The sequence below is a fragment of the Falco peregrinus genome, chromosome 10 (genome assembly GCF_023634155.1).
Source record: "Falco peregrinus isolate bFalPer1 chromosome 10, bFalPer1.pri, whole genome shotgun sequence".
Classification (NCBI taxonomy): domain Eukaryota; kingdom Metazoa; phylum Chordata; class Aves; order Falconiformes; family Falconidae; genus Falco; species Falco peregrinus.
This window is the reverse complement of record NC_073730.1, coordinates 9599670-9618343: the sequence shown is the minus strand read 5'-3', so window position 1 is coordinate 9618343 and position 18674 is coordinate 9599670. Positions and strand designations below refer to the sequence as shown.

General features: G+C 41.3%; 1 protein-coding gene across 5 annotated transcripts in view; it reads right to left on the bottom strand.

Annotated features, from left to right (window-relative positions):
- MTA1 (metastasis associated 1) overlaps window positions 1–18674 on the bottom strand; it is a 94228-nt gene that overhangs the window by 36537 nt on the left and 39017 nt on the right. For all 5 annotated transcript variants that reach the window (XM_055815023.1, XM_055815025.1, XM_055815027.1 and 2 more), the window contains exons 6-11: window positions 16676–16793; window positions 14991–15093; window positions 11242–11341; window positions 9599–9787; window positions 8401–8475; window positions 339–397 (exon numbers count right to left, since the gene is read on the bottom strand). In XM_055815023.1, the coding sequence (XP_055670998.1) occupies window positions 339–397; window positions 8401–8475; window positions 9599–9787; window positions 11242–11341; window positions 14991–15093; window positions 16676–16793 (644 nt within the window). The remainder of the gene's footprint in view (window positions 1–338; window positions 398–8400; window positions 8476–9598; window positions 9788–11241; window positions 11342–14990; window positions 15094–16675; window positions 16794–18674) is intronic.

Genomic DNA, 18674 nt, shown 5'->3' with positions numbered 1-18674 from the left:
AAGCGTGGCGTGGAGTATCCTGGGAGGAGAGCTGCTTTGCTCTAGTCAGCCTGGAAATACCAAAGCTATCGTGTTCTCTTCCACAAGGCAGCTAGTTGTTTATTAGCACAGGGTGGTTAGCATTAACTCAGCTAAAAATGGAATGCGTGCCTATTCAAGCATCAGCAGAAAGTTTGATATATTGGTAACATAATTTAATAGTTCTCCAACCTGTTTGTTCAGCTATGTCTCTCATTATGTCACTAAAGCAAATATGGAATACTGGGAAGCCGTGGAAACTGCTACACCAGACCCTCTACAATGGAATAGAAAACAAAACAATACAAAAAGATACTTACTAGTTGGGTATATACACTTGTTTTAGCTTGCTTTCTGCTTCTGCTGCTTTCAATCGTTTCTTTAAAAAGAAAAGAAAAAAAGAAAAAAGTTAGAATAAAAAGAAAAGCAGCACTATTTTACCTGAGAGTCGAGTAATATACCTATAAATACTTTAGCACTTATTAACAAATAACGATGCTTTCCTTTCACTGAGCACCTATGACAAAATCTTTTTCCAAAAGGAAAATATCCACCGAAAACAACTGTGGGCATCAAATGTCCCTATGTACACATCTCTTAAGAAAAGTCAAGTCAAAGAGATGACAGTCTACTATTTATAAGGACAAACTTCATTCCCATTCACTTCAATACAAATTAATGCACTGTTCCCCCAAACACCCCACCCTGCCCAAGGAAAATCTGACATATCAATCTGTGCATGTTCTCCATGACAAGATCCACCAATTGAACACCACCAGGTACAGTGAGGTACCCTTCTCCATCATACTTACTCAACAGCTGAGCCAATTCAAAGAGTTTCAATGAAGAGTTCTTTGTTGATAGTAATCACTTTTGAAGACTTAGTGACACAGGAGACTTTATTTAAAAATTAAAAAGGCCAAGAGGTCAACTGAAAACCGATGCAGAATTACCCAACAGAGTTTTTAATTATGGTATGTCATCACTTCTGACTAAACATCAGCTATGGACAACCTGTATATTTGCACTTCCCAAACGTGAGAAGCTCTAGGTACACAAGTACTACACCTTTACCCTGCGGGAACTAAGCCCCAGGCACACATGCAAATCTCAGGGGACAAGCAGCAAAGAACTTCAAGTGGGTTAAAAAAGGGGAGAAGCTAACTAGACCAAGGAAGCAGCCCCTAACGAAAAACACCATTGCCAGGAGATATTAAGGAACATAAGAGATGTGTTTAAAAGGATAACAGAGACAAGAAGTAGACTTGTTAGAGCATGGGGACGCATGTTTGTAAGTACAAGCCATTCATGTCTTTACATGGCCCTACTTCAGTAAAACCATCCATCAACTTCTGTCCACATTTCTGGAGTAAAAGGATTAGAGGATCCTTTCAGTGGGATGTACGGATTAAATTCCTCTAGAACAGCACTACTATTACTTTACCTGTGTATTTAGCTACAGCTGTGAACTTGCCGATAGCCCATGAGAACACGGCAGAGGTAGGCAATTAACATGAGCCTGACTAACTGGCCACAGATTCCTTTCATAACTCAAACCTTCACACCATTTAAGAAGATACATACATGTTCTGAGGTTCAAGATTTCTCTTTATTGCATAAGCTAAATTAATTTAGGGTGAACCTCTGGCAGCCTCTACTCCAACCTCCTGCTCAAAGCCAGGCCCATGTTCTTCAACATCTATGGTGCTAACAGTGGTCTGCGTAAAGCCACAACAATGTTTTCCAGACAAATCCGCAGCATGGTGATATTCTAGACAAACAGGTTAGCCAAACATTTTCTATGCAGCAGCCTTAAGGCACAGTCTAGGAAAATAATTGGAAAGCTGAAGTCAGTGTCTTCGTAGAACAGGAAACACCAGAAAACATAGTAAAATTGGAAAGCGTGTGATTGAGGAACTGGACAAACATAAAAATCCTTTTTACAGGGACATGATGGACACACAAAAACAATGAAGTAAAAGTTTCCCGTAAGCATAAAGCTCGCTCTGATCAGGAGGACAGTCTTAAGCACTGGTTTTCCATTTGACAGTGCGACAGTTCCTCACCCAAACCTCTCTAGACTCATAAAGAATTCCTCACTTCCCTTGTACTGTAAATAAAAGTCAACTTATCTTAGAAATCACAGAACGAAGTTGTCAGGCATGAGGACAAGGACTGAGAAAACTGAATTACTGAAAGTTATCCCGAAACTACAGGTACACCTTCAGAGAACTGCATTCAAAAACTGGCTTCTTTCTGCCGGTGTAGGCAAGTTTCCCAGATTGATTCTGTTGAACTTTGTCTAGGACAAGAACAGCTACCTGACAACTTTCCTCAAGAAAACCCCAAGGAAGACTTCATGGAGATGATCCTTATCGATCCTACAGACTGAAAGGAATCAATAATACACATTTTGCTAGCAATTGGTGATGGAACTAGAGGTTCTCCCTCTGAATACAAACCACAAACTCAAAGCTGAACATTTTCAAACCAACCTTACCCAAGTCTTTTTATGTCAGAAACCAAAGCATCCAATCGTGGGCCTCAGAAAGTGCTGTGACAATGGTTCCCCAAACAGCATCAGAAAACCTCCTCTACCTTCCAGAGTGATGCTACCCAAAAAAACCCCAAAAAAACCTCCTTCAACAAAATGCGCACTCAGGTGCCTTTCTACTCATGAAGTGGAGGCTGTTTCACCCACAGCCTGGACTGAAAGACAGGTCGTCTTTCCCCGGGCACAGACTACCATAGGCAGTTAAGTCAGCAGATTAACAGTCACAGAGCTCAGTTGCAGGAATTACAAGGAAGTCCAACATCAGACACCGATAAATAGCTTAAAATACTGCTTGAAGAGCCTTGTACAAGCCTCATATTTCCTTGAGACCTAAGCAGGAAATTCAGGGAACTTCCACTGCTACAGAACTGTTTAGTTTTTGTTTTGTGTTTTTTATTTCCACTAGATTTCTAGATTGTGGGGCAAAAAGCTGCAGTTTTCTTGACAAAAGCTCCCAAGGGGACTATCTAGAGTCATTATGTTATGACAGTTTTGGAAATCTATGAACGCAAAAGCTTCATGCAAGCACAAAGCATTACCAGCAGCTGAAATATTCTACCATCCACAACGTAAAGTCATTTGCCTTGGAGAAACGACGACTAATTTAGGGTATTAAGCAACATTTCAGTAAACTGGTGATGAATATCAGCCTCACACTACAGACTTTCTTTGCGATTGATGAGCATGGCACAAGCTCTGAGATAACAACTGCCATAAAGTCACCAGGAGCCAGCAATACCCTCCTCTCCTGCCTGGGGATCAGCAAGGAGCACAGCATACAGCTAAGCCTTTATTACAAGTAGTATACCAAGAAAATTGACAGTTTTCAGAAGGTACCACAATGTACTGGATAAGAAGAGGTTTTGCCCTAAGTACCTGCGTCTGTGGGCAACCAAAAGACCAGATATGATGAGTTTCCTATTTTTTGACAGTGACTGATACCAGAAGGTACAAAAAAAAAGGTACCTGTAATGCACCATTTCAGAATAATCCCTTCACAGACAAAGTGCTTGGCTAGGTCCTTTGCCAGTTATTAATTGATCTGTGCCTGAAGTGTATTTACACTATAAATTTTTAATGTTGTCCAATGTAGTTACTAATGTCCTCATCCACAAAAATATCTCTGAACATTTGTAACTTTTTCTAGTAGTTTGGCCTAAATAAAAATCTTTTCTCTTAGAGTTATTTATAAACGCACGTCTTAAGTATATCCTCTTATTTACCTCATCATATTTTCCTCATCTCTGAAAGGGAGATATTACCAACTTGTCCATCCCACGGGGACCAAGGGATTAAAAGGCTAAGCAGCGTACATTCGAGACGGTGCAAACATCTGTCCTTTATATATCCTCTCCCTGGATTTCACATCTTTCATTCCACCCATGGAGCTTGAAAGAGTTTTAAAATACATGATGTATCGGAGCAAATGTTTGTGGCAATTTTCTAAAGAATGAACAACTATAAAGGGGTAATAACAAAAGAAATTCAGGAACACGGGATATTTCAAGGTCCACAACACAAGAATGGGGTTGGTAGACAGCACAGGGATGCCTCAAACATCTTCAAATATTATTAGTTTATGATAGGGAAGATAAATTGCATTTTCTGGATTTAGAGGAGAACTTTCACACTGTTCAGCCTTTTTCAAAACTCTGAACATACAAGAGCTGTTGGAAGGCAGGGGAGATGGGACAGAAAAGGTAATTTGGGACAAGTGTTTCCAGCTGCTTGTGCTCCAGCAACACATGTCAGCACTGATGTGTGGTACCTACGGTCTCTGTCACTTGTTTGCCAAAACTGCCACAGCCCCATGTTACTGTAGGTTTAACAGGAGGTGTTTGGGGATAAAACATCCTACGTACATGGAAAAACATTTCTTTGATCCATTCCTGTTTTGCTAGCACACAGTACTTTATGAAGGCTAGTACATTAAGATGTCACTCACAGCTCTTGACTAAGTACAAAAAAGTTTGCTTCCCTTAATAAAGATGTTTTCTATCCACATCAAGACTTACCAGAGCTCCCTCCCTTAAGCTCCCTACCTCATGTAGTCAAATATAAGGGCACTTCAACTTTCTCCAGTATCTTCTCAACACTAGGCATACCTGAAAACTGAATTTCTGTCTATTCCACCTACATTTTTCTAATGGCACTTCCACATAAGAAATAAAACAGTAGAAATTCACAGTATTTGCTCTTCTTCTTGAAGCTGGACGCTCCTTAAGTGCAAATAAAAATGCAAAAACTAAATCAAAGCATTCAACTCTCAGAAAGCATATGACTAATTCAAACAGTCAACTGCCACTGCCATGTCCCAAGCTCTTCTCAACCGCATCTCAGTGGTTGCAAAGTGTTAAGTTTTAAAGAGAAGTCCTGACAAACAGTAGAAGCATTTAAACATCTTTAAAAATAAAAGTCACCCTGGAATTCACAACTACATAAGAACTCAGTCTTTACTTTGAATGAAAATGTAGGCATACCCAACCATCACATCAATTCTTTAAAAGTGGGAAAGCCACCAAACAGCAGTTACTCAGTGGATACCATTTCAAACCTTTCTGAATCGGAAACATAAGCTCTTGTGAATTGACACAGGAAGTCTGTCTCAAGAAAAAGATGCATTCAAAAGAGACACTGGATACTGAATTTGGAATGCATCTCCCTCAGTTTCTTCAGGACAACTCTGAAAGGATGTCTTTGACAGGACAGCTCTTGGAACCACTCTGCACAGACACTCAGGAGCCTACATCAGACCATAAATTCTGCATTAACATTGCAGCAGAATTACTCCTTCTAGCAGTTCTGTTCTTGGATGAGGGTCAGTCCTTCTCTTGAAATGACCAAACTCCTAATTACACTGCTAACCTTCAAAAGCATGGTATAGATGAAGTCAAATAAAATTTACTGGATACGAGATCCAAGTGCACGCTCCAAAACAACTCAATTTGCATGTATCTCAATCACCATATCCTACTCACAAGATAAGGAAGTGCTGTGTCAAGCCTTTTGATCTTAGGTATACCCAGCATAAGTACACCTTGTTGTGCAGTTGTGAAAAAGGGTCTTTCTTGACAAAGTCAACTCAAAATTTAGCTTCCTCAGTGGCAAGAAACAGAGGGATTCTGCTTCAGGATTATGACAGTGCTTTCTTGCTCCAAAAAAATCTCAAAGGAAATACAGAAGGATGTAAACATTTCCCAACTAACTGTTTTTCATCAAAGCAGGCAATTGGTTGATTACAAAAAATTTCATTACTATGTTGTGTAACTCAGAAATAAGACAGTTTAAGCGGACTTAGATTTATTCAGCCAAAGAGTCTACAGAAATGAGCAAGTTATCAATTTATCAATATTTTTTAAAAGACAATAACATAGAGCCTTGGAATATAATTTAAACACGCTCTCAGAAGGACAGCAAGTGAAAGTAAAACAACACAGGATACACGCTTTTCATACCTTTACTTAGTACACTTCCAGTATCTTACATAAAAAATGCTGTTAGTCTTACCACAAAATGGTTGTGGGGCTAAGGAAAGAATCTATGCAGACAAAACACTATGAAGAAACATGGAAAAAGTGGTGAGGGATGCACTTTGCTAAAGACTTTGCACACATCAAATAAAATATAAATGTAATACACCATTATTTCAACTACAACTTCCTATGCTTTTCTTTGTGGTTATATGTAGATAGCTCTCCCAGGCTTTTTATAAATGTTTAGTAGTATTATTTGCTTGTACAAACTGGGAATTTGAGATGAGGTCTTCAGCTCAGTTCAGACTTAATTGATATGATAACTCTGTACTGCAATTTCTATCTGTTCGGCTTATACTGTCTCCTAAGTGCAGAGCCTCTAATTGAAAGTTTTCCCCAAATCCCACTCCCTGGAATATTGCTGGGCAGCACAGGTAAGGTACAGTATAACTGTGATAGAAGACCGGCTGCAGAGGAATATAGCAGAATGGTACAAGAACTGTAGGTTTGTTGGGTTTTCTTAATTACTGCAACAACAAATAATCAGTCTTTCACACAACTATCCCCTCTGCAATTTTGTCTGTGTAACAAGGAAGCTCAAGAAAGCAGAAAAAGAAAAAGAATTTAACCACTTACTAATCAAGGCACAGTTTTTCCAGCTGTTTTGCCTTCCTAGCACACAGGCCTGGAAGCAAAAACCTGAGACACTATTCTTATCTGTCTCCTACGGTATCCAAGAGCAAACACCAAAGAAACTGCTTCCTACCCCCTACTCCCACTGCCACCATTGCTACATACTACCTCAAGATGGGCAGAACCAGAACTTCACTATTGCAAATGTATGGCAGAGTTTCTAAGCAGGAGAGAGATGCTTTTTAGTTTAATCTTTCCCAAGAACTCCTACCATTCTCTGCTGTTCTGACTGCACAGGGGTGACATTTTCATGCAAAAGCCCAAGATTCTAGCTTTCACCGACTGATAAAATAACTTTCCTCACTTTTTCTGATACCTATCATATTGCTAGATGAACTTTTATCAGTAAAAGGAATGAGGTGAGATAAAAGATGCAGGGAAGAAGATAAAGGGATTCCTCTCAGTGCAAATATTGAGTGTAGTACAGGCCGAGTACAGTCAGCTATTGTCTCCTAAACAGCTGTAATCAGACAGTATAGCAGCACTCACTATATCAATGATACACCCAGTTCAGTGGGGAAGGAAAGACAATGACCTCATTTCTCCTGCACCCTTTTTCCCCACTGTACCAGCTTCAATTGCCGACGCACCTTCCTACCATCCATTTCCTTACCAGAAGGAAAAGTTTCAAAGAATGGACTAGAAGAAATATTGGAACGAGGATGCAGTTAGTATTACTTTTTTAAAAAAGTAAGACAGAATTTATGCAAGAAAAAAGTTCTCATTTGTCCTGAGGCTCCCTCTGTAATTTAAACAGTATTCCTATCAGAAAGAAAATAGTAAAAAACACATTACAGACCAGGGTACCCAAATACAGCATATGCCAAACATTGGTCAATGCCTCAGGCATCTAGTTGTTATCCCAGGCTGAATTTCCAATGAAGCAAGTTAAGGCAGGACATTTCTATAACACCACTTTTTCTAATACTTCAAATAGATGCCTAAACATAACACTGATAATTATAATGAAAAATTCATTATATAGTTCTCCCTTATTTTAATTAATTTTCCCATTAAATATTATAAGTAGTTTTCAGCAACTGATACTCTGCAACATTTTTGCATGCTGCTTGCATTATGCTTTCTTTAAGGGACCAAGCAGTCTTCGTATTTAAACAAGTAGAGATAAAAATAAATGTAAACACTAGTCAAAGTCAATTCTCAAGTATAATGAGTATGGGAATTTGAGCCATCAACACTTCCCAGACAAACACTTTACAGCACTTACATGGGGGAGCCTCCGTGTATCTGCAAAGTCACAGGCAGGCAGATGTGGAGAGTTAGCACAGGTGCTTGTCGTACAGCAACTGCCCACCCCTCCACAGAAAGTCAAAACTGAGGTTAATGCTGACCTTGAACTCTACAATCAGAAATTAACTCTATTCCCTTCCTCAAACTGCTGAATTCCAAGACAGACATTTGAAAGCTTCAAACAAAGCAGTAGGAATCACGAGAAGAAAGCACAAATGCCAGTGCTACATGTTTGTATCTACGGAGCAGCTGATGAGTTTAGTGAAGAGAGATTATTCAGTGCTTCAGATCATTACAGAACCCACCTGTTGGAAAGGCTGAACCCCAAGAGGGAAAATAAAGCAATGATGCTTGGTTTCAAAGGCAAGAAAAAACTTCTGACAATGAAAGAGGCGATTCTGACTCTCTTACCTGCTGAACGTATCTGTCTGTAGTTTTCCACATATAGTAATATTCTATTATGCTTGTTAAGGACTTCCATGGGAGCTAGGGACATAAAGGAAAAGCAGCAATCATTGCAGGAAGCTGGCACACAGCCTCACTAAAATTCACAGGATTCCTCTGACAGACAGTTTGTAGCAGTCTTGCAACTAACTAACCCTCCTAACAACAAAAAAAGACAGTCCGTGTCCGAATCTCCTAGGGCATTAGATGCACATGGGATTCATGTTAAATTAAATGCCCTTTCAAAAAATAGTGCTTTCAGTGTAGAAGTAGAGCAGGTTACAGGTAAATCTTCATGCTGCACTGGCTCCAGAGAAAACCATTCAAGAGAGGCACAATGTGGAAGGGAGCCCACTGTCTCAGACTCTCTGTTTGAGCAGCAAAGACTCAAGCAAGAGCCACAAATACAATATCACAGTTCTGATTTGCTTGGCTTCCATGGAGCTGGCCCATTAAAAAAAATAAAATAGTAACCACCAACAGAATTGTGCCCTGCCAGCTCTGTTCTCTGCATGAGAAGCACGAGGATTTCAGCAGGACCACAGAGCACGCTGTGCTGTTTCCAAGTCCCTCAGTTTAGAAGATTAGAGCAGGGGACAAGCAGCACAGAAACTACTTGTTTTGTTCCACAGGACTCAAACAGCGGTACAGTGAAACTCAGCTCTTTTTACAGTGCTCTCTTCAATCTGCAGACCGAGCACCTAGGGTGGAGAGCTTTGGCCAAACTACAGCACATTTCCCTTGGACACCCAAGATTCCTTTTTAAAACTTTCAAAAGGCCTTTTCTGAAACTGCATTATAAAAGTGACTAAATGTTCATGTTTCAAAAGACCCAGTACTTATTCTCCTTCAAACGCAAATTAATATACAGCAGCTAGGCTGTCACAACACTTTCCTAAATCCTCCCTCAGCTGTAGTGGAGCAGATGATTTTAAATTAACATTTGTAAAGGAAAAGCTATCATCTGGGATTTGAAATTCTGACTGTACAACAGGCTGTCACCAGTATAAGGTCTGCCTTTCCCCAGTTTACAGCAAGACACATGCTAAAGTTCAAATCCCTCTTCTCCAACACAAAGAAAACCAACACAGTTTAGACAAGCTGTAATCAGTTGTGTAACTGCTGAGAACCGGCCACCATGCGGGCCCTCATTTTATATACTTACAAAATCTTGCTGAATGTCAGTGAAATCTTTTCCATATTTTTCTAGTGCTTCCTCAAAGAGGTTTGCCTCTGAAGCAGACCACTCCTCCATCTCATCCCTGCACAGGACCGGCCCACCTTGTGGCACAAGCGCAGAGATTGCCTTGGAAATGTCATAGACATTTTTGTGCAAAGTGTCCATAGCATGGAACTACATGATTGTAAAAGAGAAAGACAAATGTAAGGACAAGCATCTAGGGTGGAAAAAACGCTTAACAGTGGAACAGCAACAACAAAAGGTCTGCACCAGGATCTGAGGGTTCAGTATTCTATAACACAGAATCAGTAAAAACTTACTCCAACCTCAGACTCACTGTAATTGTCACTGTACAAGTCTAATGCTCAGTAAGTAACAACAATGGGGTTTGTGGAACACGAGCCCTGGCATATCAATAATTCCTACTTAGCTACTTCACCAGCACCACCACTGTAGCACTACTGTTAAGAAAGCGCACAGGACAGAGACCCACTCACCCCAGGACTGAGAAGCCCCGGTTAAAGATGGAGCACAAAGACAGAGGACCAAGGCCATATTTTCTAATAAACTTGGCCATGCACATTCTTTGTCAAATAATCCACAAAAACTGCATATAAGAAAAATATTTAAGAGCAGCACCACACATATACAGTCCCACCAAAGGCCAGAAATCCTCCCAAAAGATTAAAGTCAAGTCACACATCGTAGCAGAGTAGGAAAAAAGAATTACTCCCAGGAGCAATTACTCCTGAGAAAGCCAAGCTATGACTGTCTGCAACTTGTGATTTACAAAGGCTGAGAACACGTTGCGAAGGAGGAATTGATATTAGCAAATGAAAGCTTGGCTTTATTTCCTGGTTTCTGTAGTTTTAATCAGGATGTTATTTGTCTTTCATCATACCAGTTTTGTGCATGTGCATAATCAATCTACAGTGTTCTATCCTAGAATTTGTTCTATACATGATTTCACATTATTCCAGTTATGAGGTGAGGCACTGATAACAGTTCTCTGGAGACTTTAGAAATTTTATTCAAATTTTCATTAAACTTTCTCTAGCATAGGAGTTTAAGTTTTCCCTTTCCTCTATCTACTCAGAATCACTTATGATTATAAAATATTAATAATGTCACTACACCTCAAGTACGCTAAAATGGAGCTTGTCAAAGAGAAGAGCTGTATCAACTGAAACTTCTTATCTGACCACAAGCTTTTCCCCCAGACGATCTTGCTCAAGGATGCCAGTGACAGCCTGGTGTTGGGGAAGTGATGAGGAGCAGCATTCTGGCATTATAACGTTGCAGACAGGCAGATAACCGCTTGCATTCTTCTTAAGACAGCTACTAAGCCCATACAAGAGGTGGGCTGTGAAGCATGTCATCAAAACATTTTAATAAAACAAAACACACAAAAAAATTATCTCATAGAATTATCCATGATGGATCGTAGGAGGCACAAGGCCAGAAAAAGTTACTTCATATGTAAATAAAGGGTTCCTTTACAAAGACAGGATCTGTTTCACAGCAGGCCACAATTACAATCCATCTGCCCCTCTCTCTTTGCCAACTGTTATTGCCGAGGTGAGTATTTTGCATCTCTCAATAACTTAAGGTCCTCTTAAAAATCTTACCAGTGTGATGTCCCTAGAGGCTGCTGCAGCACTCATGTGCAAACTTGGCTGTCTGACAGAACTACTGCAATCTAGTGCTCGGGCAAACGTACCAACAGACCTGAAAGAAATTAAACAGAGCATTAACTTTGCATGCAAAACAAGCATAAATATAAACACCCAACCAACGCTTTTTGAGATCAGCAGACTCCATCTCTCAGTAACAAGATTATATGGTTTGGCACTAGTAGTGAGCCAGAGACTGTTCTCTTCAGATGTGGTTAGTTATTATGACCACTTTATTCAGTTCCTATGACCAAATAGGCTTAGGCACAAGGAAACAGTGAAAGACCCAGGGATCACAAACGGAGTTTTCAACTGCTGTCTTATCCCTTATCTCTTAAGGGATAAGACCTAAGCTTTAACAGAAAGCACAAGCAAGCTTTACGGATAGCAAAAGTCTCTTCCGCAATAGCAACAGCAGTGCTGCATTGTTCGGAGACAGATGCCAAGACCCGACAGGAAAAAAAAATGCAGTAATACAAGCATTCTTCTAAGTTTCAGTAAAATCAAAAACAATCTTTATTTTACAACTTAATATTGTATAATACGTGCCTACTATATAGCATAAGAATACAGCAGTTCTCAAATATTCCCCAATGCCAGCCATTCCTGCACCTGAGGCCACAATCCCCATGCTCCTCATTTTATTCCTAAATAAATTAGGCAGAGAAAGAAACTTTTAACACAAACATCGATTCCAGCAATTCCTACTCCCCTTGCTGCTTCTACACCACCTGGGTGAAAGGCTTGTGCTCCTGCACAGTGGACTGGAGCTGAACTCCTCTGAGCAACTGTTACAACAAAAAAAGGTGGGTATTTTTTTTTTTTCCCCTCTACTCAGATAACTTCCCCAAACTAGTCTGAGCACACAGAGGAACAAACCAGTGCCAAGCAGCGCAGGAGTAGTAGTTGTCATAAAATACCTAATTCTAGCCAAAATCCAAAACAGCCTCCCCACCCAAGTTTCTATGGCGGATTTACACTTTGCCCTCTCCCCAGCCTCCCAGTCACTACCCCTACCCCTGTAACTCCCCTGTCCCCAGCTTTCACTGAACTGGTATCTTTTTCCTCTCTGTCTGCATGGCATCTAATTATAAACTGGATCGCTTTGCTCATTCCGGACAAAAGCGATTTTTATACTGATCTTTTCAGTGATTCTCGTTACAGCACGTGCCTTCAGGCAGCTGTATCAGTAAACCCAGTGGGCAGCAGTGAACAGCCAGGAACTACTAAAACCAAAAGCCCACACAAGGTAGAAACCCCCAACATAAAGCAGCTCTACAGTCACTCTAAACCAGGGGTCCTCAAACTTTTTAACCAGGGGGCCGGCGCGCGGATGAAGTGGCAGGCAGCCATCTGCGGCTGCTTGGTTTCCCCCACCAACCCCCGGCGGGGGGTGGGGCGGGGCGGTTTCTGTAAATACCAGGGGCCGGACTGAGGACCCTGGGGGGTCGTATCTGGCCCGCGGGCCGTAGTTTGAGGACCCCTGCTCTAAACCAACCCACGTGAAAACCCCCACCTGCTGGGGCACTTCTACCCTCTTGCTTTCTGCTGGGTCTTCCTGACACCAACACCAGAGCACTGTGTGGCTGAGTGGCAATTTGAATCAATAATGCTGAAATTAACCCAGGAAACAAAGTTCTTTGCTTTTCGATGGTGTCCTGTACTTCACTCGATTAGAAGCAACTGTGAAACCACAGCCTTGTCAAGAAGGGTGCCTTAAGGAGGAATATCCTTTGCTGGAGGTATCCCAGCTCTGCCCATCACTCCTTCATCTGTTTGTTCTGCATCGCTGGTGGAGGTTATCCTCTCCCCACTTTCATCCTTCTCCCTATGTCCATCTGATCAAGCAGAATTAAACTGTTGCAAATAAATCACTTAGTTTAGCCAGTTTGACTTTACTGTTGGCACAGGTCAAGGGAAACAGCAACATATTGTGTAAGCAGCACAGTGAAACTTCCAAGACCCTAAATTTTATGGTGATTCTTTAGTGTAACCAGAACACTATGAACTTTATGAACCTTAGAAAAGTCTATACAATAAAAAGTGCATGTTTAACCAAGGACAAAGCTGTACTAATGGATTCTGAACTGTGAGATTTTCTTCAATCTGCTGTTTGGATTGAAAATTGTTCGGATTGGACTGCAGTTAACATTTTTAATTTTAACAAACCTAGTTTTGCTCTTGGCACGCTGTTACTGGACCCACATAAGGCCCAAGCAGCCTTGTAAAGGTTTAAGTGCTGCAATTCAGAATAGCCATTTTTTAAAGTTCTGATCAAAGTTCATAATAATGGCAAGTTTTATCTTCAAAGTACATAGAAAAAATGGATTTGGGTGTGTGTTTTCAAGTATATACACATCTCCTCTTGAGTAATTAAAACATTGCATTTCACCATCTCCTTGATGCACCGCCGTTATTTCCCCCCTGCTGCCCCACTCATTATTCCCCCGAGCTTCTATCATTCAGCATGCTGAACGCATTGACTGCTGTTTGATAAAAATGCACCCTCATTGCATCATCCAGCAGCTTTGATCAGCACTGGAGGGTCCTGTCCAGGCAGATGCTTACACACAAGCTCTAGCGTTGCCTCCCTGACAAGCACCCCGTTAACTTACCCAACAACAGGGACAGCAATGCTAGACTCAGCGAAGTTGAGGAGAAAATTCAAAGCATGGTAACTCAAGGGGGGGGGGGGGGGGGGGGGGGGGGAGGAGACGAGAACCAAAAGAACCAGGGCCCAATTTAACAGAGTATTTGAAATATAGGTTTGACTCTTTTCCAGGGGTAAAGTCCTTGGTTGAAGCAGGCAGCAGGGTTCAGGTCTATCAAATACCACAGCCAATGAGCAGAACTCTCAAGACTAGCAAACCCACACACTACTAGCAGCTTCTAACTTTACACACCCCTTTCCTAACCATAGCCAAATAGCTTGCTCCATTGACTAAAACCATCAAAAGGTCCAACTATCCATCAACTCACACCACTCTCCTCCCATGCAGTCCTACAAACTCACCTAAAAGACAAGAATTTGGAGTGTTAACTTTTTTTCTCTCCCCCCTCCCCATCATTCAGTCACCCATTGCTATGAGAGCCTGAAATTTAGTATAGGCTTCTGTTCATATAAATGCATACCAATGACAAAGTTCAAGAACATTTTAAAAAGGAAAAGCTGATCCATAAAGATTGCTTTGGGCTTAAATAAAAGCACACATTTCACCATCTGCACAGATTTGCAGTGTTTTACTTTACTGTGCCCACCTACTGGAATCTAGGCATTAGAAACCATCCACACTCCATCAAAAACACTTTACCAGACTTCTTAGCAAACTATTAACGGATGTTAAAATGTCACTGGATTTGAAAAGGGGACAAAATGGACTGAGTAATGAACTGTCAAGAATTCAGTTCACTAAGCCTTCTGCATACTGGCCAAAGTATTTGAAAAACCTCACCAATTACAGGATCGTTTTTACATGCCATTTGCTTTTCTTTCATGAAAGTGATTAAGTTGTAAATCTGAGTAGCTGTTCCTAAAGTCATGCAATTCCCAGGAAGGCACGTAAAATGTCCATCATTTCAAAATGGAGCAAGTCAATCAAGCAACCAAAACCAGCATTCTTACTAGTAACGCAAAAGGAACATAAGAAGTGCTTGGAAGAGTTATTAGCATTTACTTATTTAAAGGAGAGGTAAAATGCTCTTACCGTGCTACCACCAGGAACTGGTCTATCTGCTTGTCTACTAGTGGGTTAAAGGCTTCCCAAACTTTTGTTTCAAGTTTTGACTGGTCTCTTCCATCATCCTCACCTGGTTGAAAAACAAATTTGAAATGCTCAATATGGCTGTTTTGAAATAAAAGTATTCTAGACTTTTTTTTAATTTCACAATAATGTAACTGCTAACCTATCTCAATTACTCTGCCAAAAGGGCCACTGTGAAAATTTCATTCACCTACTCGTCTGTGACAATTTCAGCTTGACAGATGCAGCAACACAGCTCATCTGAATTGTGCCATCACGTTTTCAAGAACTGTTTTTAAAGGACACATACCGGGAAACAGACTACATCCTTCTCCCAACTAGACAGTATCTCATCAGCCCCTCTCCCCAGCTCCCCTCTCTATGTTTCTCTCCTTTATCTTGCAGAAATTCCAGGAAAACAGACACACTCCCAGCTGCTCTGAGGAGGTAAGAGTAGCCGGTTCCCTTAGAAAGCGGAAAAATCACAGCATCAGACTCTCTTGCTTTTATTTTCCTAACTCTACACAAACCAAAATACCCTGGAAAAGTACAGGAGCTGAGACTTTTTCTTCTTTCTGCTCCCTTTATAACATCTGGAGATTATCCTTCTCTGAAGCCCTGTGTTGGCCCACTGAGGGAAGAGAATGCCTTTCAAATTAGTTCATCCTCACTTCGGAGGCTTGCCCAGCTGCTTGAGTAAATACCAGTTTCATAGACAAATTAAGCAAAAGTCCTGACCAATTTGTTTGCCTGTTCTAGTATGAGGCTACCACTATCAGCAAAGCTCCTAAGCAAAGACAGAAGCATCTTACTGCTTTCATATCTCTGCCCATCCAGTCTTGGAGAAAGTCCTTCTTGGAGAAGGTCCTTCCAACATGGGTTCTCTTAGGAGCAAAATACCAGCACTTTGGCCGTGCATTACATGGGTCTTAGAAAGGAGCAATTATATGCCAGTACTCCCCATCCCTCTCAGGTTTTGCGTTACCCTACAGATCCAAAAGCAGGCTGAAAGACAAAGCTAAGGTTAGGTACTAATTGGTAACTAGTATCGGTTACTGCTACTCCTCCCTTCTCCTTGGGCCAGGGCCCTTGTGGTCATGCTGCTGCTCCATGAAACAGCGGTGGCAGGCTGAGGTCTCCCAACACCTTCAGGCCAGAAAATTCTTCCTCCTGCCCATTCTGCAGGTGAGAAGTCTAGGTTGAAAGCCAGCGCTTGGGATGGGGAGAGGGCTCCAAGGAACAGGCACCCAGCAATAATGGGCAAATTGATGAAGGGAGACAGTATTTAATTGGCAGTAATTTGGGAGGGGCTTTTATAGGGAAGCAAGGTTTGATTAAAAACACAAAAGGCTGTGTTTCTGTTTCCCATGGAAATTCTGAAATCTCTTAAAAAAGAGTGCAAGCTCTGAGAGAGCCAATTAATTCAATTTGTTTCAACAACTTTTATGATTTGGACAAATGCCCACTTAAAAGACTGGTTTGAGACATAAGTAATTGTGTTCAGTGAGCAACACCAACAAACCAGCCCATTGCTGTACGCACGGCTTGGCAGCAGGAGCCTCCACCTCCCACACCTATGAGGGCCGCACACATAGAAGTGGCCGCATCCTACATGGCCTCTTGACAATTTAAATAAATATGGAAATTACCCTCTTTTAGTAAGTCTGTTATATCTGCCTGGTATCTGTTTCCAACTCGGATCTCTCCTTTATCAGCGAGTAGGGTCTTTTGTTGAGGATCATATACTAGCGAATAAAAGAAGAAATCCTAAAAATAAAACAAAAGTAAAAAAGTAAACAGTATTATTAGCTTTTACTTCCAGCTTTGCATACACACTAGCAAGCTTCTACATTTTAAGTTTGGGTTTATTGCCTATATATATATATATATTATTTTTAAAAAATTGGGTGAACAAACAATAGATGAACCACCGGGTTTAAAACCCAATGTTAAATGCTGCCACTTTCTTCTACGTAAGTGTTAATAGCTCTCCACAAAAGTGGCCCTACCCTTAATAAGTCTTTGAAGTTGAAGTGAACAAAGCTCCTCTATTGCACAAACAAGGCTCAGAAGGGCCAGGAGATATTTTTTAGTAGTACCAGCTGTTTCAGAACACAAAACTGCACTTTTCTGTATACCAAAACTAGCAGTACTAGATGCTAGTGACTTATCTGCACAGAAATATTGGTACAAACTAAAGCCTAATTTCAGAACGTTACAACCGTACCAGCGAAACACCCCACAGACACACGAAGCCCCAGCCAACCTCTGTAGCCTCTGCAGGACTTGCTCCAGAATGTCAATGTCTCTTTGGTGCCAGGAGGCCCAAAGCCGGACACAGGACTCCAGGAGTGGTCTCAAGGGATGAACTGAGGGGATGAGATCCCATCCCTGCATCTGCTCACTATGCTCCCGTTAATATAGACCAGGATGTGCTTGGCTTTCCTTGCCACAGGGACACACTGCTGACCAGCTTCTTTTCTGCCACCATCTATGCTTAAATCCCTATGCTTCCTTCTGCTCACTACTGGTAGAGGGGTAGCAGATTTGGCAGCTGCAGTAATTAGCTGCAGGTGGCAATACATTAATTTGTTGCTTTTGTTCAAGCAGATGAGAAAAAGGCTAAAAAAAGCTGCTTGGCTTCTGTTACCTGGGTGTGTAAAATTAAAGCAAGAAGTCATACTAGAATAAGAATGTCCTGCCAGGGTGAAGAAAGAAAACAGCCAAAATTTACTTAAAACTGCACAGTATAAGTAATTAAACTCTTCTGCATGGATAAGTACTTCGATATAGCTACTGAATGTGACACATCAGAGACCAGCTATGCTCCATCAAAGTACAGCGTGGGATATGGGGCAGGAAGAGCGCTCTGGTAGAATGTGACCTCTCATACCTCCATCCACAGCAACACCCTCACCAGGACGGAGAAGTGTTTCTGAACAGAAACAAAGGATGTGCAATGCGCCGTTTTTTCACATCTTGGGTTTCTGGCTTGTTTTCCCTTCCCCATATTTCTGTGTCAATAGCAGGCACTCTGCTTAAATACATCTCATTTCATGCTCACCTCATTTTCCCTTTCCCTATATTTGTATGCGTCAACAGCATGCAACAAAAATTAGGACAAAAGTAGCATCAGTTTCAAGCCCTGTTCATCTTCCTGAAGAGGTGGCAATGGAAAAGAGAGTCTCCCAATCTGTCATACGAAGGCCAAAAAAGGAAGAATTGCTGTGAGTTTCCCCAGTAACATTGCAAAAATTCTGTGGGCTAGGGCTTCAAAGGTACATACTAGTTCTGCTCTCCAGCCCTGCACATTCCACATATTAATCTAAGACTGATGCCATAGAGGTAAGGTCTCCTGTGTTTTCTTTACATGTATAATGCATCCAGCATCCAATTACAGGATTTAAGAGTGTTAACTCCATATATTCTGCTTCAATTTTGATCTAAAAATCAGCGTTTTTCCAGGAAGACAGCAACATCTCTGGAAGAGAAGAAAAAAAGCCAGAAAAGAGCCAAGCCAGACAGCCAAACCTGCTTTGCTACCTAAGGAAACTACTGCACAAAAAGGTATCACCTATGCAGTGGCAAGGCAGGGAATTCACACCAATCTCCTCCAGCAGAAAACATGCCGTTTCCCCACCGTGGAAG